The 27210-nt window shown below is 42.4% G+C and overlaps 1 protein-coding gene across 5 annotated transcripts in view; it reads right to left on the bottom strand.

The window, feature by feature from the left end:
* Positions 1 to 19667, bottom strand: part of ZNF157 (zinc finger protein 157) — a 39677-nt gene extending 20010 nt beyond the window's left edge. For 2 of the 5 annotated variants that reach the window (XM_040468772.1, XM_040468770.1), the window contains exon 1: positions 19094 to 19667. Coding sequence is in view for 1 of the 5 variants with exons in the window: in XM_040468767.1 (XP_040324701.1) it covers positions 17284 to 17355 (72 nt within the window). In the remaining 4 variants the exon portion in view is untranslated. Of the gene's footprint in view, positions 1 to 5637; positions 5717 to 17283; positions 17491 to 19093 lie in introns of all 5 variants that reach the window. The other 3 variants (XM_040468768.1, XM_040468767.1, XM_040468771.1) reach the window with 3 other exon arrangements.
* Positions 19668 to 27210: the final 7543 nt, after the last annotated feature.

The raw sequence follows: 27210 nt of genomic DNA, 5'->3' as shown, positions 1-27210 counted from the left end.
GATATTTTTCCAAAGAAGACAGACAGAGGGCCAACAAACACATGAAAAGATGCTCGACATCCCTCATCGTCAGGGAAGTGCAAATCAAAACCACAATGAGATATCACTTTATAGCAGTCAGAATGGCTAGTACCCAAAAGAAAAGAAATAACAAGTATTGGCAAGGGTGTGGAGAAAAAGAAATCCTGGTGCACCATTAGTGGGAATGTAAATTGGTCCAATCACTGTGGAAAACAGTATGGTGGTGCTCCAAAAATTTACGACCGCTTTGGAAGACAGTAATTTAATTACTCAAAAAATTAAAAATAGAATTACCATACGATCCAGTAATTCCACTACTGCATATCTACACAAAGAAAATGAAAACACTATTTTGAAAAGATATACGCACCCCTATGTTTATTGCAGCATTATTTACACAAGCCAAGATATAGAAGCAGCCCAAGTGCTCACCCATAGATGAATGGATAAAGAAAATAAGGTAGATCTATACGTATATCTACATACATACTAGAATACTGCTCAGCCATAGAAAAGAATGAGATCTTGCCATCTGCAATCACATGGATGGGTCTGGAAGGTATTATGCTAAGCGAAATAAGTCGGACAGAGAAAGACAAGTACCGTATGATTCCACTTCTATATGGAACCTAGAAAACAAAACAAACAGACTTGTAAATACAGAGAACAAACTGGTAGTTGCCAGAGTATAGGTGGATGCGGAAATGAGCAAAACAGATAAAGGGGATTAAGAGTTAGAAACCTCCAATTACAAAATAAATACATCACACAGATACAAAGTACGGCATAGGGAATATAGTTAATACTGCAATAATGTATGGTGACAGACAGTAATGTGTAGAACTGCTGAATCAATACGTTGTATACCTGAAACTAACATAATGGTGTATGTTGACGAAGTTTTAATTTAAAAGTAAATTATTCTACAACCTATAATTCTATAACCTATCATCTACAATCTACACATTCCCCTGGGGGGAAGAAAAACCCACTCTAACTCGGAAGAGTCAAAAGATAAACAACTAACTGGTTGCAAACTCCCTGCATAAGGTAACCAGCTGTCAGAAGCCTAAAGAGTCGAAAGGCGTGACACCAGTAACCTCCATCAGCTTCCTTATGTAGCATTTCATACACCCAATATCACTATTCTCCTCTCAGATGGCATGCTTTGCTTAGAAGTATGTTACTCTAAAACTTTTTGGGGGGAGCGCCTCGGTGGCTCAGTCGGTTGAGCGTCCAACTTTGGCTCAGGTCATGATCTCGTAGTTCGTGGGTTCAAGCCCCACATCACGCTCAGTGCTGTCAGCGGAGAGCCCACTTGGGATCCTCTGTCCCCCTCTTCTCCTTGCCTCTCCCCCACTCGCACTCTCTCTCTCAAAAATAAATAAGCATTTAAAATAAATAAATAGGGGCACCTGAGCGGCTCAGTCGGTTAAGCGTCCAACTCTTGGTTTCGGCTCAGGTCATGATCTCACGGTTCGTGGGTTCGAGCCCCACATCAGGCTCCATGCTGGCAATGTGGAGCCTGCATGGGATTCTTTCTCTCCCCCTCCCCAGCTTGAGCTCACGCTCTCTCTCAAAATAAATAAATGAACTTAAAAAAAATTTTAATAAATAAGCAAAAGAAGTAAAGTTCTGTAATTTTAATCTGAATTGAAAATGAATTCTGTACTTTTCTTTTTTTTAAAGTATTTTTGGGGCGCCTGGGTGGCGCAGTCGGTTGAGCGTCCGACTTCAGCCAGGTCACGATCTCGCGGTCCGTGAGTTCGAGCCCCGCGTCAGGCTCTGGGCTGATGGCTCAGAGCCTGGAGCCTGTTTCCGATTCTGTGTCTCCCTCTCTCTCTGCCCCTCCCCCGTTCATGCTCTGTCTCTCTCTGTCCCAAAAATAAATAAATGTTGAAAAAAAAATTAAAAAATAAATAAATAAATAAAAATAAAGTATTTTTTTTTATGTTTTATTTATTTTTGAGACAGAGAGAGACAGAGCATGAGCAGGGGAGGGGCAGAGAGAGAGGGAGACACAGAATCGGAAACAGGACCAGGCTCTGAGCTGTTAGCACAGAGCCCGACGCGGGGCTCGAACTCACAGACCATGAGATCATGACCTGAGCTGAAGTCAGACACTCAACCGACTGAGCCATCCAGGCGCCCCTGTACTTTTCATTCTCTTAAGAAAAAGTACGCCGAGTTCTGCTTCCAGGAAAATACACGTAAATGTACTCTTCCCTAGTCCACCTGCTAAGTACATCTAAGAACCCTGGACACTATATATAAAACAAAGAAGAGAATTTTCTATGTACAGCATCATGTCATCTGCAAATGACAGTTTAACTTCTTCTTTACCAATATGGATGCCTCTTATTTCCTTTTCTTGTAGGACTGCTGTCGCTTGGACTTCCAGTACTATGTTAAATTAAAGTGGCAAGAGCAGACATCCTTGTCTTCTTCCTGATCTTAGAGGAAAAGCTCTCAACCCTCACACACCGTTGGTGGGAATGTAAACTGGTACAGCCACTGTGGAAAACAGTATGGAGGTACCTCAAAAAATCTGAGGGACACCCGGCCGGCTCAGTTGGTAGAACATGTGACTCTTGAGCTCAGGGTCATGAGTTCAAGACCCGTGTTGGGTGTGGAGCCTACTGAAAAAGAGATTTCAAATCGAAATACGATATGACCCAGTAATTCTACTACAGGAATGAAGTGAAAATGAAGAAAAGGCAAATGAAAACACTAATTTGAAAAGATACACGCACCCCCCTGTGTACTGCAGCCTTATTTACACTAACCAAGATATGGAAGCAACCCAAGTGATCACTAACAGATGAATGGATGAGGAAGATGTGGTGCATAACAATGGCGTATTACACAGTCATAGAAAAGGATGATATCGAACCATTTGTGACATGGGTGGACCTAGACGGTGTTGGGTTAAGTGAAATAAGACCGAGAAAGACAAACGTCAGAGGATTGCATTCATATGTGGAATCCAAACAAAACCCCAAATGAATAAACGAACAAAAAGCAGAATCACACCTATGAATACAGCAAACAAACTGGTGGGAGACACAGGCTTCGGGTTATGAAACGATGAAGTCACGGGAGTGACAGGCACAGCATAATGGTATCTACACTTGTGGTGGGCAGAGAATAATGTATAAACGTGTCAAACCGCTATGCTGAACACGTAAAACTAATCAGTGTAACTCTGTGTGTCAACTATACCCACATTAAAAAAGGCACGGCATAAGGAATATAGTCAATGAACGCTATCGCGATAGCTCCGTATGGCAAAAAAAGGAGGCTAGGCTGGCGGTGGGCACAGCTTAATGTATAAACCCGCTAATTCACTATGGGGTACACCTGAAACTACTGTAACACCGGGTGTCACCTATACTCAAATTAAAAAGTTTAAGAAACAAATAAGATATATTTCAGTAGTCAAAAATAATAATAATTCCTTCCTACCTGTGGTACTCCCTGTCTGGGTCATAATAAAATATATTTAATTTTAAAAAGAAAATAAAATGAAGAAGACTGTGCCACTTGGAGATGAGGCAGATCAGTGGGGGACTTAAAACTCCAGGAACAACATAGCAGTGATTCCCCTGAGTTTTCTTTATACCACATATATCCCACAGTAGGTGCTGGAGACACAGGCAACCCAAAAATTCCAATGGACTAAGAAAGTCTGCTTTATCTGGTCAAAGGACCAGGAAAAGGACAACCTAGCAAGAAAGCATTTTTTAAAAATATTTATTTATTGGGGCGCCTGGGTAGCCCAGTCGGTTAAGCGTCTGACTTCGGCTCGGGTCCTGATCTCACGGTTCGTGAGTTCGAGCCCCGTGTCGGGCTCTGTGCGGACAGCCCGGAGCCTGGAGCCCGCTTCGGATTCTGTGTCCCCCTCTCTCTCTGCCCCTCCCCACTCACGCTCTGTCTCTCTCAAAAATAAATACACTTAAAAAAATTTTTTTAATAATTATTTATCTATTTTGAGAGAGAAAGAGAGAGAGAGAGAGAGAGAGAGCATGAGCAGGGGGGAGGGGAGGGGAGGGGGGGCGGAGACAGAATGCCAAGCAGGTTCCATGTCAGCATGGAGCCTGACATGGGGCTCGATCTCGCGAACCATGAGATCACGACCTGAGGTGAAATCAAGAGTTGGATGCTTAAGCGACGGAGCCACCCAGGCGCCCCCAGAAAACTTTGAAATAATAACCAACTTATTCCAGCCAAGCATCGTGGGAGAAAAGCACGAAAACCTATGGGTCCCGGCTCCATCCCGTCAGCAAAAGCCAAGTGGGGAGCATATAGTTCCACTTCTTTGTGGCTTTGACAAAGTGCTGTACCCTCTACAACACTGGAGTGGTATCACAAAAGACAAAGCAGGGAGCTGAGGCTCATCCCTTCTGGGCAGCAAGGAGCCTCCTCACTCAGTGCCGTCAGTGGAGAAACCAGGGGGAGCCTGGACGTCCATCGCAAATCAGCAGTAATGAGGCATCTTCCCCCGTCCTACCGAGTAGTGGTATCAGAGGTCTAGCGGAGAGTCAGGAGAGGTGTCTGGAAAGATACAATGGAAAGCTGGAACCTGACGCCTGCCCAGAAGTGACGAGAAGCTCTCTACCTCGGGTTCAAGGGAAGCCAACTGGGAAACCTGGGCTTATTCTGCTGCCTGGTAGTGGTGACATGTCACTCTTTCTTCCCCAGCTGCACTGAAGTTAGAGGAAGCCAGCTAAAACCAGTTTAAATAAGAACCAGAATCTCGTAACATCATATCAAAAATGTCTAACGGTTTCGATGGATAATCACTCATTATCAAGAACCAGAAAAGGGGCGCCCGGGTGGCTCAGTCGGTTAAACGTCCGACTTCGGCTCGGGTCATGATCTCACAAGCTTGTGAGTTCGAGCCCCGTGTCGGGCTCTGGGCCGGCAGCTCGGAACCTGGAGCCTGCTTCGGATTCTGTGTCTCCCTCTCTCTCTGCCCACCCCCCCTGTAAAATAAACATTTAAAAACTAAAAAGAACCAGAAAAGTCTCAAACCGAATGAAAAAAAATCAACTGCTATCAAGACTGAGGTAACAGAGAAAACTATCCGATGAAGACTTTGAATCAGCCATCACAAAAACACTTCAATGAGCGCGTCTCAGGAAAACACGAGAAGATACCAGGAAGACGCAAATGGAGATGTTAGACCTGAAAAATACAATAACTAAAATAAAAAACTCAATGGATGGCCTCAACAGCAGAACAGAGGAAACAGAGGAAAGAATGAATGAAGTGAAACACAGAACAGAAATTACCCAGTCTAAATAGCACAGACTAAAGAGACTGGCGGGGGGGGGTGTGCCGCAAAGCTCTATAACAAAAGAAGCAACATCTTGCCATCAGAAATCAGGAAGGAGAAGAGAAAGAGGTGAGGCCTTAAAAGTACATGAAGAAATAACGATAAAAACGTCCCAATTTGGCAAAACAAATACATTTACAGACTGAAGAACCAGAACAAATCCCAAACAGGATAAAACCAAAGAAATCCACACTAAGATATATTATCGTTAAACTTTTGAGAACCAGAGATTTAAAAAAATACATATTGAAAGCCATGAGAGAGAAATGACACCTTACCTACAGAAACAATTTGAATGACGGCAGATTTCACATCAGAAACCATAGAGGCCATAGGACGTAGCACATCATTTTTCAGCTGAAAGAAAAGAACTATCAACAATGAAAATAACCTTCAGGAATGAAGAAGAAATAAAGACATTCTCAGGCGGAAAAAAAAAAAAATCCTAATACAATTTGTCCCGAGCAGATCTACCTTAAAAAGAATGGCTAGGGGCGCCTGGGTGGTGCAGTCGGTTAAGCGTCCGACTTCAGCCAGGTCACGATCTCGCGGTCCGTGAGTTCGAGCCCCGCGTCAGGCTCTGGGCTGATGGCTCGGAGCCTGGAGCCTGTTTCCGATCCTGTGTCTCCCTCTCTCTCTGCCCCTCCCCCGTTCATGCTCTGTCTCTCTCTGTCCCAAAAATAAATAAAAAAAAAACGTTGAAAAAAAAAAATTAAAAAAAAAAAAAAAAAAGATTGAAAAAAAAAAACCATAAAAAAAAAATGAAAGATAACAGAAGGAATCTTGGAACACCACAAAGAAAGAACAGATGCAGGAAACAAAAATATGGATAAACAGGGACACCTGGGTGGCTCAGGTCATGACTTCGGCTCAGGTCATGATCTCACGGTTTGTGGGTTCGAGCCCCATGTTGGGCTCCGTACTGACATCACGGAGCCTGGAGCCTACTTTGGATTCTGTGTCTCCCTCTCTCTCTGTCCCTCCTTCACTTGCTCTTTCTTTCTCTTTCTCTCTCTCTCAAAAATAAACATTAATAATAACAGTAATAATAATAAGCTATACAGGGGCACCTGGCTGGCTCAGTCATCAGAGTGTGTGACTCTTGATCTCAGGGTCATGAGGTGGAGACCCACATGGGGGGTAGACTTTATTTAACAAAAAAATAAAAATAAAAAATAAATAAAAAGCTATACAAAGAGATACACTCAAAAACACTCTAAGTAAATCAAAATGGAATTCTAAAAAATGTTCCCATGACTGACCGGGGAAAAATAAAACAGAAAATGAAACAGAACAAACACAGAAGAAAAAATAAAATAAGACCTAACTTATCATTACTCACATTGAATGGCAATGGTCTAACTGCACCAATTAAAAGACAGAAATTGGAAAAAAAAAATTACACACAGGACCCAAGCATATGGTATCTGAAAGAAGGTCACTACAAATATAGCAATATAGGCAGGCTGAAAGGAAAAGTATGAAAAGAGATATATCATGCAAACATTCATCAAAAGAAAGCAGAAATAATGTTAATTATACCTCAATAAAGTTGAAAAAAGAAAGAAGTAGCTATACTAATATCAGACAAAGTAGACTTCAGAGAAAAAAATTACCAGAGGCAGAGAGAAGACATCTAATGATAAAAACGCCAATTCATCCAAAGAGACAAATCAATCCTAAATGTAGAAAACAAAAGCAAAAGCTAATGAAACCGGAAAAAAACAGAAAATGGGCAATTTGGGGGCGCCTGGTGGCTCAGCTGGTTGAGCGTCCTCAGCTCAGGTCGTGATCCCGGGGTCGTGGGACAGAGCCCCGCATTGGGCTCTGCGCTGAGCGTGGAGCCTGCTTAAGATTCTTTCTCTCTCTGGGGCGCCTGGGTGGCTCAGTCTCTTAAGCATCCGACTTCAGTTCAGGTCATGATCGCGTGGTTTGTGAGTTCAAGCCCCACATTGGGCTCTCTGCTGTCAGCGCGGAGCCTGCCTCAGATCCTCTGCCCCTCTCTCTCTCTCTCTCTCAAAAATAAATAAACATTAAAAAAAGAGTCTTTCTCCCTCTGCCCCTCTACCCCGCTACCCCGCTTGCATGCTCTCTCTCTCTAATAGAAATTTTTAAAAAAGAAAAGAAAATGAGCAATTTTCCCTGACCACACTGGAATGAAACTAGAAATCAATAATGGAAAGCTCACAAGAGAGCAGAAAGCTAACAAGAGAGGGGCACCTGGGTGGCTCAGTTGGTTGAGTTGGTTCAGCTCAGGTCGTAATCTCACAGCTTGGCTCCTGAGTTCGAGCCCCATATCAGGCTTTCTGCTGTCACGGCAGAGCCCACTTTGGATCCTCTGTCCTTCTCTCTCTGCCCCTCCTCTCTCTCTCTCTCTCTCTCTCTCTCACAAGAATAAACAAACATTTAAAAAAAGAAAGACAACAAAACAATCTCCAAACACTTGGAAGCCAAATGACACATTTCTAATAATCTATGGTACAAGGAGAAAGTCTCAAAGGAAATTTTAAAAATACAATAAACAAAATGAAAATGAACATACACTTACAATTCGTGGAACACATCTAAAGCAGTGCTGAGAGGGAAGTATAGCACTAAATGCATACATTTGAAAGAGGAAAGTCTCAAACCAAAAATCTAAGGTCCCGGGGCACCTGGGTGGCTCAGTCGGTTAAACGTCTGACTCCTGTTTTCAGCTCAGGTCATGATCTCACGGTTTGTGAGTCGGGGCTTGACATTTCTCTCTCCCTCTCTCTCAATAAATAAATAAATAAATAAATAAATAAACAAATAAACATTAAACATTTTTTAATAAAAAAATAAACAAAAATAAAAACCTAAGGTCCATTTCAAAAACCTAGAAAAAGAAACCATATTGAGGTTATGCTGTTTAAGGGTACAAACTTGGAACAGCAAGTGATTATAGGAAACAATATTATAAACTTCAAAGTTGTTAAGAAACTAGACTTAAATTGTTCCCACCACAAAAAAGAAATGATAATTATGTGATGTGATTGAGATGTTAGCAAACTTACAGTAGTAATCATATTGCAATATATAAATGTATCAAACACATGTATACTTTAAACTTACGCAATGTTATATATCAATACTTTAATTTTTAAAAAAGAAAAACAATAGGAGTAAAATAAACCCAGAGCAAGCAGAAGGAAAGAAATAGAAAAGAGAAAAAAATAGGGGCACCTGGAAGGCTCAGTACGTTAAGCGTCTGACTTTGATTCAGATCATGGTCTCATGGTTTGCGATTTCGCGCCCCTCATCGGGCTCTGTGATGATAGTTCAGAGCCTGGAGCCTGCTTCAGATTCTGTGTCTCCCTCTCTGCCCCTCCCCCATTCATGCTCCGTCTCTTTCTCTCTCTCTGTCTCTCAAAAATAAACATTAAAAAAAATTTTTTTTAAAGAAAAGAGCAAAAATTAGTGAAGTTGAAAACGGAAAAATAATAGATAAAAATAAGTGAAATAAATCTTTGAAAAGATCAATAAAATTGACAAATTTTTGGCAAGACTGAAAAACAGAGAAGACACAAGTTACCAAAATCAGGAATGAAACAAAGACTATCACTACAGACCTTGCAGACATCAAAAGGATAATAAAATTATAAATAATTCTTCACATACACATTTGATAACTTACATAAAATGAACTACTTCCTAAAAAAAAAAACCCACAAACTATCACAAATTGCCTGAAATGAAATAATTTGAACAGCCCTAGTACTACTAAGGAAATTTAATCCATAATTTAAAAGAAGAGAAAAGAAGGAAAAAAGAAAGAAAGGGAGGGAGGGAGGGAGAGAGAGAGAGGAAGGAAGGAAGGAAGGAAGGAAGGAAGGAAGGAAGGAAGGAAGGAAGGAAAAAGAAAAGAAAAAGAAAGAAAGAAAGAAAGAAAGAAAGAAAGAAAGAAAGAAAGAAAGAAAGAAAGAAATCACTGGCCCACACAGTTTTCCTGGAGAATTCTGTCAAATTCTTTTAAAGAATTAACACCAATTGCAAAACCTCTTACAGGAAAAAGAAGAGGAAGTAAGTCTTCCTAACTCATTCTACAAAGCTAGTTATTTACCTGTGATAAGCTTAAAAGGCGGCCCCCAAATATATCCGCATCCTAATCCTGACAGCCTGTGGATATCAGCTCTAAAAAATGGCAAGAGTAAAAGGGTCTTTGCAGGTGTGATTAAGGATCTCAAGATGAGAGGCGTATCCTGAATTATCCAGGTGGGTCCTAAACGCAGTCACATGTACCCTAACAAGAGGAACGTAGAAGAAAATTTGCCACACACACAGAGGGCAGTGACAGATTCGAAGATGCTGGTGGCCATAAGAATGCAATGAGGAAGGCCAAGGAACAGGGGCAGCCCCCAGAAGCTAGAAGAGGCAAGGAAGGTTCTGGAGGGAATACAACCCTGCCAAAACCTTGATTTGGGCCCAGTGATACTTATTTTGGACTTAAGGCCTCCAGAACTGCGAGAGAACAAATTTCTGTCATTTTAAGCCACCAAGTGTGTGGCAATTTGTTGCGGCAGCCACATGAAGCTAACACATTCCCTGATTACAAAGTCAGACAAACACAGTATAAAAAAAGAAAACCACACCCCAATATCACTCATGAATATGTAGGCAAAAATTCTTGACAAAATATTGGCAAATATAACTCAGCAATATATTAAAAGAATTATAGGGCGCCTGGGTGGTTCAGTCGTTAAGAATCTGACTTTGGCTCAGGTCATGATCTCATGGTTCGTAAGTTCGAGTCCCACACTGGGTGAGGGCGAGTCCCACAAGTCCCACATCAGGTGAGTTCAAGCCCTGCTTCGGGTGAGCCTCGCTTCTCTCTCTCTCTCTCCGTATCTCTCTCTGTCTCTCTCTGCCCCTTTCTCTCTCTCTCTCTCTCTCTCTCTCTCTCTCTCTCTCTGCCCCTCGCTCACTTGTGCCCTCTCTCTCTCAAAAAAAAAAAAAAAGAAAGAATTATACACCATATCCAACTGGGGTTTATTCTAGGAATGCAAGGCAGGTTCAATATTCAAAAATCAATCCATGTAATCCACCACATTAAGAGGATTTTTTAAATCACATGATCCTATCAATGCATGTAAAAAACAGCATTTGACAAAATTCAATATTCATTCCTACAAAAAAAATATGAATAGAAACAGGAAGAGACAGGAACTTCTTAAACCTGATAAAGAGCATCTAAAACAAAACTGCAGCTAACATCACACTTAATGGTGAAAGACAAGATTAACCAGCAAGGCAAGAACGTCCATTCTCACAATTCTTATTCAACCTAGTGCTAGAAGTTCTAACCTGTACAATAAGGCAAAAAATGGAAATGAAAGGCGTACAGAATAAAAAAGAAGAAAGAAAAAGTCCCTATTTACAGATGATATGATTGTCTATGTAGAAAAATCACAAAACTTTGGGGCTCCTGGGTGGCTCAGTCCGTTAAGCGTCCAACTCTTTATTTTGGCTCAGGTCATGATCTCACAGTCGTGAGGTAGAGCCCTCACATCAGGTTCCATGGGGCATGGAGTGTGCTTAAGATTCCCTCTCTCTCTCTCTCTCTCTCTCTCTCTCTCTCTCTCTCTCTCTCCCTATGCCCCTCCCCCATGCACACACATACTCTTTTTCTCAAAACTTTTTTTTTAATCACAAAAAAATCTACAAAAAATAAAACTCCTAGGACTAATAATTGAATTCATCAAAGTCATAGGAAACAAAATATAATACAAAAATCAACTGTATTTCTATGTTAGCAATGAAAATGTGGACTCCAAAATAAAAAAATATATATAAAACCATTTATAATCACTCAAAAAAATGAAATACTTACTTATAAATCTAACAAACTATGTACAAAACTTGTAATAACTACAACAGACTGGCCATCTTGAGAAAAAAGAACACCGCGGGCCTCATGCTCTCTGATTTCAAACTATAATACAAAGCTATAGGAATCAAAACAGTGTGGCATTGGCATAAAAACAGACACACAGATCAATGGAACAGAATAGAGAGCTCAGAAATAAACCCACACACTTATGGCCAATTAATTTACAACAGAGGACCCAAGAATAGTCAGTGAAGAAAAAGGACAGTTTTTTCAATAAATGGTGTTGGAAAAACTGGGACAGCCACATGCAAAAAAAATGAAACTTTTTTTCAAAGTTTCACCATGCACAAAAATTAACTCAAAATGAATTAAAGACTTGAACCTAAAGCCTGAAACCATAAAACTCCAAGAAAACATAGGCACTAAGCTCCACGGTAAAGATTTTTTGGATTTGACACCAAAAGCAAAGGCAACAAAAGTAAAAATAAACTACCGGTACCACACCAAAGTAAAAAGCTTCTGCACAGCAAAGGAAACCATCAACTAAATGAAAAGGCAAACTACCGAATGGCAGAAAATATTTGTAAAGCGTATATCTGATAAGGGGTTCATATCCAAAATATATGAATAACTCACACAACTCAAAGGCAAAATAAAAAAAAATCCGATTTAAAAATGAGCAGAGGAGGGGCGCCTGGGTGGCTCAGTCAGTTAAGCGTCCGACTTCAGCTCAGGTCATGATTTCGAGGTTCATGAGTTCAAGCCCGGTTGGTGAGTTCGAGCCCCGCCTCAGGCTCTGTGCTGATGGCTCAGAGCTTGGAGCCTGCTTCAGATTCTGTGTCTCCCTCTCTCTCTGCCCCCCCACTACTCGCGCGCGCCCGCACACGCGCTCTCTCTCTCTCTCTCTCAAAAATAAATAACATTAAAAAAATTTTTATAAAAAAATGGGCAGAGGATCTGAGTAGACAGTTTCCAAAGAAGACATGCAGATACTCAACAAGTACATGAAAAGATGCTCAACGTCAGTAATCTAGGGGCACCTGTCTGGCTCATTTGGTAGAGCGTGTGACTCTTCATCTCAGGGCTGTGAGTTCGAACCCCACATTGGGCATGGAGCCTACTTTTAAAAAGAACCACTAATCATAGGAGAAATACAAATCGAAACCACAGTACGCTATCACCCCACACCTGTTAGAATTGCTAGGCAGTGTCAAAATGGCAAAAAATAACAAATGTCGATGAGGATGTGAAGAAAAGGGAATCCTTGCCCAGCACTGGTAGGAACATAAACCGGTGCAGCCACTATGGAAAACAGTATGGAGGTTCCTCAAAAAATTAAATATAGAACCATCATATCATCCAGCAATTCCGCTTCTGAATATTTATCCAAAGGAAAAAAAAACACTAACAAAGAAATATCTGCACCCCCATGTGCAGTAAAGCATTATTTACAATAGCCAAGATATGGAAACAACCGAGGTGCCTGTCCATCAACAGATGAACGGATAAAGAAAATATGGGGTGTGTGTGTGTGTGTGTGTGTGTGCGCGGGCACACGCACACAATGGAGTATTATTCAGTCATAAAAGAAAGGGGAAATCTTGCCATTTGCAAGAATGTGGATGGACCGTGAAGGCATTGTGCTAAGTGAAATAAGTCAAGACAGGGAAAGATATAAACACTGTATGATCTCACTTACATGTGGGATCTAAAAGAAAAACAAGATCACAGTACAGAGAACAGATTGGCAGTTGCCAGATGTGGGAGTAGGAGGTGGGCAAAATGGGTGAAGTCAAAGGTCAAATAAATAACTCACGGAGATGTAACGTACAGCATGACGACCAGAGTTAATTATACTGTACTGAATATTTAAAAGTTGCTATGAGAGTACATCTTCAAAGTTCTCATCACAAGAAAAAAAATTCTATAACTCTGTACGGTGATGGATGTTAACTGGCTTTATTGTGGTGGCCGTTGTGCAAAACATACAAATATCAAATGATTATGTTGTACATTAATATAATGCTGTAAGTCAATTATACCTCAATAAAAAAAAGAGCATGGTACTGGTAAAAGAAGAGATAAATATATCAGTGTAACAAAAAGAAAGGAAATAGATTCACAAATATAATCCACTGATCTTTGACAAAGGAGCAAAGGCAATTCAATGGAGAAAACAAATAGGGTGGAAACTGGACATCCATATGCAAAAAAAAAAAAAAGAACTCCAGACATAGTCCTTATACTTTTCACAAAAATTAACTCTAAATGGATCTTAGGATACAAAAATACTGATTCGAAGGGGCACATGCACCCTGATGTTTATAGCAGCATTATCAACAGGAACCAAACTCTGGAAACAGTCCAAGAGTCCACCGACTGATGAATGGATAAAGAAGATGTGGTATAAATATACAATGGAGTATTAGCCTCAAAAAGAATGAATCTTGCCATTTGTAATGACATGTGAAACGAAAGAAGTCAGTCACAGAAAGACAAATACCACATGATTTCACTGATCTGTGGAATTTAAAAAACAAAACAGATGAACATAGGGGAAGGGGAAAAGAAAGAGATTCTTTTTTTAATGTTCATTATTTTGAGAGAGACAGAGCACAAGCGGAGGAGGAGCACAGAGAGGGGGGACAGAGGATCCGAAGCAGGCTCCGGGCTGACAGCAGAGAGCCCGATGCTGGCTGCAACTCACGAATGCGAGATCATGACCTGAGCAGAAGTCAGATGCTTAACCAACCATAAGAGACACTTACCTATAGAGAACAAACTGAGGATATATATATATATATATATATATCCCTATGCTTATTTCATTATTATTTATAATAGTCAAACTATGGAAACAACCTAAGTGTCGATCAATAAATAAATGGATAAAGAACGGGGCGCCTGGGTGTTTCAGTCGGTTAAGTGTCGACTTCAGCTCAGGTCATGATCTTGCATGGGTTCAAGCCCCACGTTGAGCTCTGTGCTGACAGCTCAGAGCCTGGAGGCTGCTTCGGATTCTGTGTCTTCCCCTCTCACTCTCTGCCCCTCCCCCACTCATGCTGGCCCTCTCATAAATAAATAAACTTTAAAAAAAAAAAAAGAAAAGAGGGCGCTTGGGTGGCTCAGTCGGTTGAGCGTCGGGCTTTGGCTCAGGACATGATATCGCAGTTCGTGAGTTCGAGCCCCACGTCAGGCTCTGTGCTGACAGCTTGGAGCCTGGAGCCTGCTTCAGGTTCTGTGTCTCCCTCTTTCTCTGCCCCTCCCTTGCTCATGCTGTCTCTCTCTGTCTCTCAAAAATAAATAAAACATTAAAAAAAATTTATAAAAAAGAAAGAAAGAAAGAAAAAAATAAATAAGTAAAGAAAAAAATAAATGGATATTAGACATATATGCGCAAAATGTAAAACTATAAAACTTCTACAAGATAACAAGGGAAAAACTAAGTGACTTGGGTCTGGAGATGTTCTAAAATACAACACCAAAAGAATGATTCATAAAAGGAAAATTGACAAGTTGGACTTTATTAAGATTTTAAAATTCTGCTCTATGAAAGACACTGTGGGGTGCCTGCCTGGGAGGCTCAGTTGGTTAAGCATCCAACTCTTGATTTCAGCTCAGGTCATGATCTCACGGTTCGCGAGATCAAGCCCCACGTCGGATTCCAAGCTGACAAGCGTAGGAGCCTGCTTGGGATTCTCTCTCTCTCTGTCTCTCTCTGCCCCTCCCCAGCTCGCTCTCTCTGTCTCTCAAAATAAATAAATAACCTTTTTTTTTTTAAAAGGGACACCATTAAGAAAATAAAGAGACAAGCTTAAGAATGAGAGAAAAGTATTTGCAGAACACATGTCTGATAAGGGACTTGTATTTAAAATATACAAACAACTTGGGGCGCCTGGGTGGCTCAGTCGGTTAAGCGTCCGACTTCGGCTCAGGTCATGATCTCGCGGTCCGTGAGTTCGAGCCCCGTGTCAGGCTCTGTGCGGACAGCTCAGAGCCTGGAGCCTGTTTCAGATTCTATGTCTCCCTCCCTCTCTCACCCTCCCCTGTTCATGCTCTGTCTCTCTCTGTCTCAAAAATAAATAAAACGTTAAAAAAATTTTTTTTAATATACAAACAACTCTTAAAACTCAACACTAAGGAAACAACCAATCCAATTAAAAAAATGGACAAGATCTGAGTAGACACTTGACTGAAGAAGATATACAGATGGCATATGAGCACGTACAAACTATGTTCACCATCATTTTTCATTAGGGAATTGCAATCAAAACAAGGAAATACCATCACACACCTACTAGAATGGTTAAAATCCAAAAACCCAACAACACCAAATGCTGACGAGGATGTGGGGCAACAGGAATGCTCTCGTCCATTGCTGGTGAGAATGCAAAATGGTGAAGAACTTGGGAAGACAGCTTGGCAGTTTCTCACAAAGCCAGTCTTACCATACGACCTATCGTTGCACTCCTAGTTATTTACCCAAGTGAATTGGAAACTTACGTCGACACAAAAACCTGCATATAGGGGCGGCTGGGTCAGTGGGTTGAGCGTCTGCCTCTTGATTTCGGCTCAGGTCACGATGCCAGTGTCTTGGGATAGACTCCAACACTGGGCTCCTCTACCTCTCCCCGTCTCGTGCACACACATGCTCTCTCTCTCTCTCTCTCTCTCTCTCTCTCTCTCTCAAAAAATTAGAACTAAAATAAAATAAAAACCTGAATATGAATGTTGATAGCAGCTTTACTCATAATTGCCAAGAACTGGGAACGGCTAAGATGTCCTTCAATAGGTGAATGGACAGGCAAACTGTGGCACATTCATACAATGGAATATTATTCAGTGGTAAAAACAAATGAGTTATAGGGGTGCCTGGGTGGCTCAGTTGGTTAAGTGTCGGACATGGGTCTGACTCTTGATTTCGGCTCAGGTCACCATCTTGATGTTGGTTCAGGTCATGATCTCATGGTTCGTGAGATTGAGTCCCGCGTTGGATTCTATGCTGACAGCACGGAGCCTGCTTGGGATTCTCATTCTCTCTCTCTCTCTCTCTCTCTCTCTCTCTCTGCATCTCCCCTTCGCGCTCGCTCGCGCTCTCTCTCTCTCTCAAAAATAAATAAACATTTAAAAGAATAATGGGGAAACTGTAGGGGAATACAGAGCGGTAATGGATCTGCATGTACTCTTTTCTCAATTAATCTGCAAATCTAAAACTGTACTACAGAAATTAAGTCCATTAATTGTTTGAAATGCACTTAGCATACAATCCAGCAATTGTCATTCATCTCCTACAAAATCCTCACACAAATGATCACAGGATCTTTATTCATAATAGCCAAAAACTGGAAACAACCCAGATTCCCTTCAACTAGAGGTTGGTTAAACAAACTGCAGTACATTTATACCATGGAATACTGCTCAGCAAGAAAAAAGAACAAGCTATTCGTAAATGCAACAATCTGCATGAATCTCCGGAGAATTACGCTGAGTAAAATCCAGTCCCAAAAGGTTACATAGTGTATGATTCCATTCCTATGTCATGCTTGATATGACAAAATTACAGAATGAGAGCACAGATTAGTGACAGCCAGGAGTCAAGGAGGGAGTAGGGGGAGGAAGGAAGTGGCTACTAAAAGGCAAGATGAGGGGCGCCTGGGCAGCTCAGTGGGTTAAGCGCCCGACTTCGGCTCAGGTCATGATCTCACGGTTCGTGGGTTCGAGCCCCGCGACGGGCTCTGTGCTGACAGCTCGGAGCCTGGAGCCTGCCTTGGATTCTGTGTCTCCCTCTCTCTCTGCCCCTCGCCCACTTGCGCTCTGTCTCTCTCTCTCTCTCTCAAAAGATAAATAAACATTAAAAAAAATGCAAAAGGCAAGATGAGGGGGTCCTTGTGGTGATGGAAATGTTCCATATGTCAATAGCCTGGTTGTGATACTGTACCAAGGTTTTGCATGATGTTCCCATTGGAGAAAAGTGTGTAAATGGTACATTGCATTTGAATCTACAGTGATCTCAAAATTAAAATTTACCTTAAAAAAATAAAAGAAAAAATGTGTTAAGTAGGCTCCTCCTCCTTACCTCAAAGGATCTGCCAGGCTGTCCTGGAACCAGGGCAGGGAACCTCTGGGGTGATTTCCCAGTAGCTGGCATGTTCACCCTGGGTCTCAGCCCACCTTCCAAAGCTGGAGGGGAGTCTGTATGTGGGCTGCGGTCAGAATGAATGGAAGATCCCGCAGCCTCCAGTAAGGAGGAAACTCAACAGCTCCACAGGGACACCAAGAAATCCTAAAAGGACAGTATCCATGTCATCAGTGTCATTCTACATTCACACCACAAAATTCAGCACCGCCCACTCTGAGTGTTAGGGTGGATTATGAAAACAATCATGATATCTGAAGTCACACTGATGACCTCAGAGTCCTTGATTCTGGGGTGGCTCCCTAGGGAGCTTCACACCTTACCTAGCCAGCCTACTCCTCAATTCCAGGTTCAGGGTAGATCGGGGTTTGTGGGGAGGGCAGAATTGGGGCAACAAATGGTGCTAAAGCCCTATGAGGTGGACAGAGGAAGGACTTGTCCATGGGGACCTAGTGGGTGACTGCGGAGGCAGGAAACCTGGAAACCTGAATGAAAGGTCTCTCTTCTGCCCTCTTTAATTATTTTGCCACTTATAGGGTGAAAAATCCCTCTTAAATTCTTCTACAGGAAGCTCTTAACCTCTTCTTTCCAGAAGATGATTCAACATTAATGTTATTTATTAATCAATACATGGGGGGGGGGATGCTGCTATTAAATTACACCAGAAAAGCATTTGACACCATTCTGCAGATATTACTAATAAAACTCCAACTAAAACTAGGAAAGAAGTAAATCACTTAAATATCACAAAAAATCATCTACCAAGCATAGCCCTGAAATATTATACTAAAAGGTAAAATGATGACGCTATTGCCGTTAAAATTACGAACAAGATAGGGATGTCTGACACGACTCAAAATTGTTTTGCTGGCTCTATGAGAGATGAAACAAGGAGAATAAATGTTGCAAGTTAATAGAAATGTGGCTTTCCTTGCCAGTGATATGATTTTACACAAAGAAAACCTGACACTACTAGCATTCAGAGCAGTTTGATAAGGGGCTGGATACCAGGTAAAATTATAAGAGCAGATAATTTTTCCTCTGTAATGGCAACAATAATCAAACAAATGAAAACGGGAAAACAAAAATCCATTAATAATGATAGCAAGAAATACACAAAATATACTTAAGGAGTTGGACGAGTATGATTTAAACAAAAATTGACAAATATAAAATAGTCACACAGATATACCATATCCTTGGATAAGAAAATGTAATAAAAATGTCAACCCTGCCAAAAGCATTATATTAAAGTAATGTAAAGAATAAACAAAAAAGAAACACAAAACTCAATAATAGTAAGATGGTGTGTACAAAATGTGTGGAATGCAGCTAAAGAGATTCTTCAAGAGCAATTCACGTTCTACATGGTTTTTAACAATGAAGAAAGGGTGAACATTCATGAAGTAACGTCTCGACTTAAAAAGTTACAGAGAAAATGGTACAGATAAGAGTAGAAATTAATAGAAAACAAAGGTACATCAGAGAGGATGAACAAGGCCAAAAGTTGGTTCTTTGTGAAGGCTAATAAGATTAGCAAATCTCTGGGGAGACTGATAAGGAAAAACCTAAACACACACTCTATTAAGACTTGACAACAAGAAGCAGCAAGCTATCTAAAAACCTGACCACCCCAGAATCCCCTATCCCTGACCTGCACAGATTCCTATTCACCAGATTCCTTAACTCCCCACCAATGGACCTCACAAACTGACAATTCCTCATTCCCAAAAGCCAACAAAGCCATCACCTCAAAACTCACTGATGACTGTCACGCCACAAAACCTCGTGCACTCGCTTTAGCGTCGCGCGCCAACAGGACTTAAACGTCCTCTGAGGGCCACTTCCGTTTCCTGTCCTCACCCCTGACCGTGCCCCTTCTGCGTGGTTGTTCTCGCACACGATCGTAAGGGCTGTGATGCTGTGGTCTACTCACTCCGAGCAAGGTGCAGTTAGGGATCGGCAGAGACTATGTCCACGAGTGGCGTTGTTGGGCGAGGAATATGGCTGTGCCCAGGCTTTCCTCCATGGGGGCCGCCATCTTAGCGCCCATTCCGTACAGTGGGCTGTTCCACCGAAGGCGGGGGCGGGGGGGGGCGTTGTTCAGGGGTAGAAACCTTCTGAAGGCAAGCATTCCAGAAGAGCTGGTCTTTGGAACTGGGTTCTATAGGTCTGTGCAAACGTGACAGAAGCAGAAGTGCCGGGGGGCAGGGGAGATGTGCCCTCATCTTCAAGGAAGATACCACTGAGGAGAGGGGTAAAAGTCAAGATTAGTTCCCCCCTGGAAGATGTCACTCAGAGGAAAGGAGAAATTAAAATGGTACAGTCCCCCTCCTGACAGATACCTCTGGGCAAGAAAGGGAAGGAGTCGGGGTGGTATAGTCCTCTCCTTGGAGATCCACTGGAAAGAGGGGGGAAACTCAGGTTATTGTTGATCCCCCTCCTGGGCGATACCACTGGAGAAGAGTGGGGAGAGGCATGGTGGTACATTGTTTTGATGTGCTGGAATTGGTATCGAGGGGAATTGAATCCCCCTCAATCTCCATTACCTCCATTACCCCACTAAAATGACAGTAGTTAGAAATAAATAATAATAACAATAGCCTTTGATATGGACAACTAATATCAATATATGAAATTTATTGTCAAATTGGTTTCCATACAACACCCAGCGCTCATCCCAAAAGATGCCCCCCTCAATGCCCATCACCTACCCTCCCCACCCTCCCACCCTCCATCAACCCTCAGTTTGTTCTCAGTTTTTAAGAGTCTCTTATGCTTTGGCTCTCTCCCACTCTAACCTCTTTTTTTTTTCCTTCCCCTCCCCCATGGGTTTCTGTTAAGTTTCTCAGGATCCACATAAGAGTGAAAACATATGGTATCTGTCTTTCTCTGTATGGCTTATTTCACTTAGCATCACACTCTCCAGTTCCATCCACGTTGCTACAAAGGGCCATATGTCATTCTTTCTCATTGCCACGTAGTACTCCATTGTGTATATAAACCACAATGTCTTTATCGATTCGTCAGTTGGTGGACATTTAGGCTCTTTCCATAATTTGGCTATTGTTGAGAGTGCTGCTATAAACATTGGGGTACAAGTGCCCCTATGCATGAGTACTCCTGTATCCCTTGGGTAAATTCCTAGCAGTGCTACTGCTGGGTCATAGGGTAGGTCTATTTTTAATTTTTTGAGGAACCTCCACACTGTTTTCCAGAGTGGCTGCACCAGTTTGCATTCCCACCAACAGTGCAAGAGGGTTCCCGTTTCTCCACATCCTCCCCAGCATCTACAGTCTCCTGATTTGTTCATTTTGGCCACTCTGACTGGCGTGAGGTGATATCTGAGTGTGGTTTTGATTTGTAATTCCCTGATGAGGAGCGACGCTGAGCATCTTTTCATGTGCCTGTTGGCCATCCGGATGTCTTCTTTAGAGAGGACAACTAATATTTTTAAGCAAATCGTTAATAGAAAAATATTTAGAAAACGTTATAAGCTTACTTTCGCTGAAACTACATCTCCAAGACACACCCCCAACTCCTCCTGTCAACCAGGTTGCAGCCGCTTAGCCTCTCTTATATGGGAATTTAGGAGTTACTACTTACTCTTGGGAGAGAAGAGAGGATTCTAGGGGTTCTTCACCTCTGAACCCTTATCTTAAACATTCTTCGAAACCTACTCCTGGGGCACCCGGGTGGCTCAGTTGGTTAAGCGACCAACTCCTGATTTCCGCTCAGCTCAAGATCTTGTGGTTTGTGAGTTCGAGCCCAGCGCCGGGCTCTGTGCTGACAGCATGGCGCCTGCTTGGGATTCTCTCTCCCTCTCTCTCTGCCCCTTTCCCACGCACGCACTCTCTCTCAAAAAAATGAATAAGTAAACTTAAAAAAAATAAAACCTATTTCTACATGTAACCGTCCTGCAGGCCTTCTCTGACAAGAGGTGGAGGGCTCTTTTCCCTACTGAAGGCATTTCAAACACAACAGATTTGTGTTGTGTGCTAAGCCTAGTTAGCTTGGGCGTGGATTGCTGTGTGTCCTAAGGATATTCAGATCTTCTCTCTGGGCCTCAGTGCAACAATCTGGAGAGTTAGAGTGTCAGCCTCTCAGAATTTGTGAATTGACTGGAAGACAGAGTAGCAAATGTGAGAACATTGCTGTAAGACACACACTTCTAAAGAAATTTCCATAACTTATTATTGTCATGACTTTTGGCCAACAACTCAAATCCTAGATTCCGCTAACCTCCAGCATCAATGCCTCCTGGGCTGATCTCAAACCTGGGCCTTTCTTTACCAATACCTATGTTGCATTCTTCTGATCTAAATTCATGTGTTCTATTAATGATTTCATCATCTGTGTCCCTGTATTCTGACCATGAATCCAAGATGCTCTTTTATCATATGTGCCCTTTTTTGATAGACAAAGAGACTAGTCATATGTTAATTTTCCACTATCAATGCCTCTCTGATCCATGTCTCAACTATTGGACCATAGTTAACTTTTCTACCATCAATGTCCTTTTGATTAGACTTCCAAAACAGACATATGTTGCAGAGGGTCTGGGTTCCAGTTCAAACCAGAGGGGAAATGGTGTTTGAAGGATAGCAGAGGCCCAATTTCAAGAACTGGACCTGAGGACCATTGAAGGTAGAGGTTCATTCACGGTGGAAGGCTGCTGACAAGACTGGGCTAACGGCCCGTAAAACAAGATGGGGATTTCTGGCAAAATCATTAACAGATGGTTTTAGATCAAACCAGGGAGATTGATGATGCTGAAAATTTCATATTTTCCTAAAATATGGACATGGAATAGTTAATGGAGGCCTAAGGTTCAAGGTCAGAAGTGATGGTTTGTCACTTCAGAGATGAGATGAGAAAAGATTGAGGCTTCCATATTGTTCTCTCTCTCCCTCTCTCTCTCTCGCTCCATCCCTCATATCACTCACGCAGGGAGAAGCCAGCTGCTATGTCATAATGACACTCAGGCAGCCTTTGAAAAGAGGCCCATGTGCCAACCACGCCTACCAGTAGCCAGTGAGGAACTGAGTCTCCTAGCCTATAGCCATATGAATGAGCCAGCCTCCAGCCTCAGGTGACTATAGCCCCAGCCAACAACCTGACCGGAACATCAGTTAGAGACCTTAAGGCAGGATCTGTAAGCCAAGCCACTTCCAAGTTCTTAACCCCACAGACACTGTGAGATAATAAATGTTTTCTTTAAGCTTCTATGTTTCAGGGTAATTGGTTACCTACTAATATCTATTATCTACTAATGAGATATTAGACACAGCAATAGATAACTAATACAGGCATCTAAAGTTTTGGTATTTTGTTCATCATGGATTTCTGCATTAATTTTGACTTCTGAAAACATTGCACTAAAATGTTATTTATCTCGATTACTGAGGTTTTCTGGTACTCCCTTACATTTTGCACTTTGAGGTGAGTGCCTCATCCTTGTCCCAAACCTGCTGGGAAAACTTTTTCTCTAAAATCATAGACTATCAGAAACTTGGCTATTTGAAATTATATCAATAAGAATAAAACATCCTCCTGGTGCCTGGAGGATCCAAGTCACTTTAACATAGAAGAACAGCTTCACTTTCCAGCCCATGTTCAGAGGCTCAAATAAGGGGCAACTGGAGTCAACGTGTCACATCTATTTTTACTTTAGTGTTTCTAAATAAAAAGGCCCCTGAATCCACGTCACCGTCCAGACTGAACATTGACTCTTTTACATACCAACTTGCTTTGCTTTGGGCTCATCAAAACCCTGCTTCCTTTGAATTTTAACTAAACTCAGCTCTTCCCCCAAATCCTGCAGTGATCCCATTTCCCCCTTTGTTTGCCAAGACCAGGGTGATCTACCATCCTTGTTGGCCCAAGACTGAGGGATTTCCCCCGCAGTTCTCATGGTGTGTGGTCTCCCTTGCTGCAGCCAGTTAATAAACCCATTATGGTCAAACTATGGATGTGAGCCTGGTGGTCTTTATCAGGTAGGCTTTATCAAGGTCATTAAGTTTGGAAGGGTTCACCGAGGTCAAGTTTGAGATCAGTCCTAATTTAACAGATCTGGGTTGAAGCTCCAGATCAAAGGGGCATTGATTAAGAAATAATTAATTGAAGGCTGAATGCTACACCATGCCAGAAAAGCATTGATAGTGGAAGAGTTATCAGAGCTCTGAGTCAGACTGGAACCATAGTAGATAGGGTTGGAAATTGGTCCAGGGTGATAGAAATGTCAACAAGGGCTTGGATTTTAGATTTTGACCGGAGTCATCGATGAAGCTGGATTAGATAACAAATGACCAGTTCAAGTGCCAACCGGAGGAACGGCGGTGGTGGAAGAGTTAACCGAAACCAGCAATTTGAGCTCTCTTGTCTAGACCCAGTCCGTGGGTTGCAGATAAATGGTACAGCTGGCCAATGGCTGTGTAGGAGAGGTGGGGTCTCGTTTCTGGTGGCCAATGAGATGAAGCAGCAAGCCTGTTACTAGGGAGAAGCCCCTGTTGCTATGTGCCGAGTAGGAGAGTCAGGGTCTAGCCTGACTAGCTACAGACAAATAGCCAATGACTGCAGGAGAAGTTGGACTTCAGCCTCCTCAGCCTATGGTAAACTGTTACCATGTAGCAACCCCCAATGCCAAGTGAAATGAGGCGGCCAAAGTGACACCTGAGAAGCTGTAGACAGAAGGTGCAGTTAACGAATGGCTGAGCAGAAGAATCAGGCTCTGGCCTCCCCACTCAAATAAGGCTGCTGGGTCTGTAAATCAGCAGAAGTCTCCATTGTCCAATGCAGGGAGGGGGCAGGGCATAGTCTGAGGGGGTATAGATAGATGATGCCATGGGAGGGAAGTGGAAGTGGGCGGGGGCAAGGCCTGAGATTGCTTTGGACAGAGGGTGCGGCTGGCCAATGACTCCGTGTGAGAGGCAGGGTTTGGTTTCCATGGCCAGCAAAATGTGAGCATCCATGTTACTACGCAGAAATAACCCTGCTGTTCCAAATGACACCAATAAGAATGAAGCCTCTCACTCTTGCCTAGAGAATCTAAATCACTTTGATGCAAAACAGCAGCCTCAACCCAAGTGAAGAGGAGGAGGAGGAAACTTGGCATGAGGGGCTGCAGACAGGTGACACATTAAAAAGAAAAAGAAACAAATGAAATGTAATGATGGGTTTTATTTAAACTACAAAGCCAAAACATTATCATTTCAACTTGTAGTCAACTTTTAAAATTACTAATGGGATATTTGGCATTCTTTTGGTTGTAATAAGTCTGAGAAGTCAGATGCACCTGCAACATGTTACAAAATACTAAATTTTCACCAGAAATATTTGATGTGTATTTAGATTTCATAAAATTTACATTTGAAAACAGATTAATACTCACAAATTGGTCCCAACATATGTTAAATGTTTTCGAATAATTGGGGCGCCTGGGTGGCTCAGTCCGTTGAGCGTCCGACTTCGGCTCAGGTCATGATCTCGCAGTTTGTGGGTTCGAGCTCCGCGTCAGGCTCTGTGCTGACAGCTCGGAGCCTGGAGCCTGTTTCGGACCCTGTGTCTCCCCCTCTCTCTGCCCCTCCTTTGCTCATGCTCTGTCTCTGCCTCTCAAAAATGAATAAGTGTTAAAAAAAATTTTTTTTAAGTTTTCCAATAACTGAATTGTCTATTTTAAATGTTTAGTTAATAAAGATAAATATAATTTAAAATTCAATTCTCAGTCTCACTTGCTTCATCTCAAGTGCTGAATAACCACATGTGGCTAGTGTCTGCCATATCACGTGGCACAATTCTAGACAATGTGCCACTGGTGGTGGTCAAGTTAAACAGGCATGGTTTTTTTTTGTTTTTCTTTTTTTAAATTTTTTTTTCAACGTTTTTATTTATTTTTGGGACAGAGAGAGACAGAGCATGAATGGGGGAGGAGCAGAGAGAGAGGGAGACACAGAATCGGAAGCAGGCTCCAGGCTCTGGGCCATCATCAGACCAGAGCCTGACGCGGGGCTCGAACTCACGGACCGCAAGATGGTGACCTGGCTGAAGTCGGACGCTTAACCGACTGCGCCACCCAGGCGCCCCTAAACAGGCATGGTTTTGAGTTGTAGACCACGTAGGCATGGGCGGTAGAGACCATGGCTCATAGAGACCAGGGTTGAAGATCTGTAAAAGATCAACAAAAGATTGTTGACAGAAGTCCACGTTCAAGGACAGAATAAAGTAGCACTAATGGTGGAAGAGTTAACAGAAGCTTGGGTTTGAGTTCAGACCTGAGGTGTGGATGGTTAAAAAACAGAAGTTTCCAGGGGCACCTGGGTGGCTCAGGTTGAGCATCGTACTTTGGCTCAGGTTGTGATCTTGCAGTTCGTGAGTTCAAGCCCCACATCGGGCCCGCTGCTGTCAGCCTGTTAGCTCGGAGCCCGCTTCAGATCCTCTGACCCCTCTTTATGCCCCTCCCCCCACTTGCACTCTCCCCAAAATAAATAAATATTTTAAAAAATGGAAGTTTCCAGTCCCAACAAGATAGCATAGGCCCATTTCTCCCTGTTCCCTCTTGCTAAGTACAACTATCAACCCTAGAAATGAAAGAAGAAAACATCAAAAGAAAAGGGATGAAGGGTGGTAAAAAAAAAAAAAAAAAAGTGAATTCATTTAGGATCCCAGGAATGGAGGTACAGCACAACTGAAGGGCATCTTATATTCCCCCTGATGTGGAAATGTTGGGGTTCGGAGCTGACGGCCAAGAAAGAATTCTTGAGATGTCTTCGGTGCAAAAAGGCGGTTTTATTGGGGTGCCTGGGTGGCACAGTTAAGTGTCTGACTCCTCATCTGGGCTCAGGTTCGTGAGTTCGAGCCCTGCATCGGGCTGCGTGCTGATGTCATAGAGCCTGCTTGGGATTCTGTCTCCCTTTCTCTCTGCTCCTACCGTGCTTGTGCTCATTTTCTCTCAAATAAATACATTTTTTTTTAAAGGTGGTTTTATTAAAGCATGGGGACAGAATCCACGGGCAGAAAGAGCTGCATTAGGGTGTGAGTGGCCAATTATATACTTTCAAGCTGAGAGGAGATTAGAGACAGCACAAATCTCCAAGGTATTTTGGAAACAAGGTTTCCAAGGCCCTGAGGGGGCCAGCTATTGTTAGGAAAAGGTCACTTATTAATGTTTAGTAAAACCTCAGTCATGAGACCCTTCAGATGTTAATCAGTGAGCCATATGCTTGGAGTATGATTGCCAACATACATCTTGTTGGAATAAAGATAAAGGAAATTTCCAAAGGAATTTCTATGTTTAGAGTAGACTCACAGGATCTTGGGGGATTGGGCTAAGATTGCCTTTTGCCCTTAGCAAAGTATCAACATCGAGGCAGCTGAGGTACAGAGGAAGGTCATTTTTTCTTTTTTAAGTTTTATTTATTCATTTATTGGAGAGAGAGGGGTGGGGGAGAATCCCAAACAGGCTCCGCACTGTCAGCACAGAACCCAATGTGGGACTCGAACTCATGAGCTGTGAGATCATGAGCTGAGCTGAAATCAAGAGTCAGAGGTTTAACCGACTGAGCCCCCCAGGCGCCCCCCAGGTCATTCTGCCTGTTTCAAGGACTTGTCAGTGGGCTGTAAGTAGCAAGGCAATTTAATTTTTTCTTTTGCCTTTGTTTCCCATATCATCACCCACCCAACAGAAGGCAACTTGGGCCCAGCATTTCCTGACATCCAACCGAGCAACATGAGGCAGCTTAAGTAGGTTCATTTCCCCCCTGGATCAAATGGAAGTCCCTCTGACCACACGAGGCAAGCCCAGTAACCACAAGGGGATGGATTGGGAGCCGGTTTATAATAAGAGAGAAGTTCTCTCTTTCTCTACTGGGC

This window comes from Herpailurus yagouaroundi, unplaced genomic scaffold, assembly GCF_014898765.1.
Source record: "Herpailurus yagouaroundi ecotype Mexico unplaced genomic scaffold, PumYag 67793, whole genome shotgun sequence".
Lineage (NCBI taxonomy): Eukaryota > Metazoa > Chordata > Mammalia > Carnivora > Felidae > Herpailurus > Herpailurus yagouaroundi.
The sequence above is the reverse complement of the archived record's forward strand: the minus strand, read 5'-3'. Positions and strand labels throughout refer to the sequence as shown.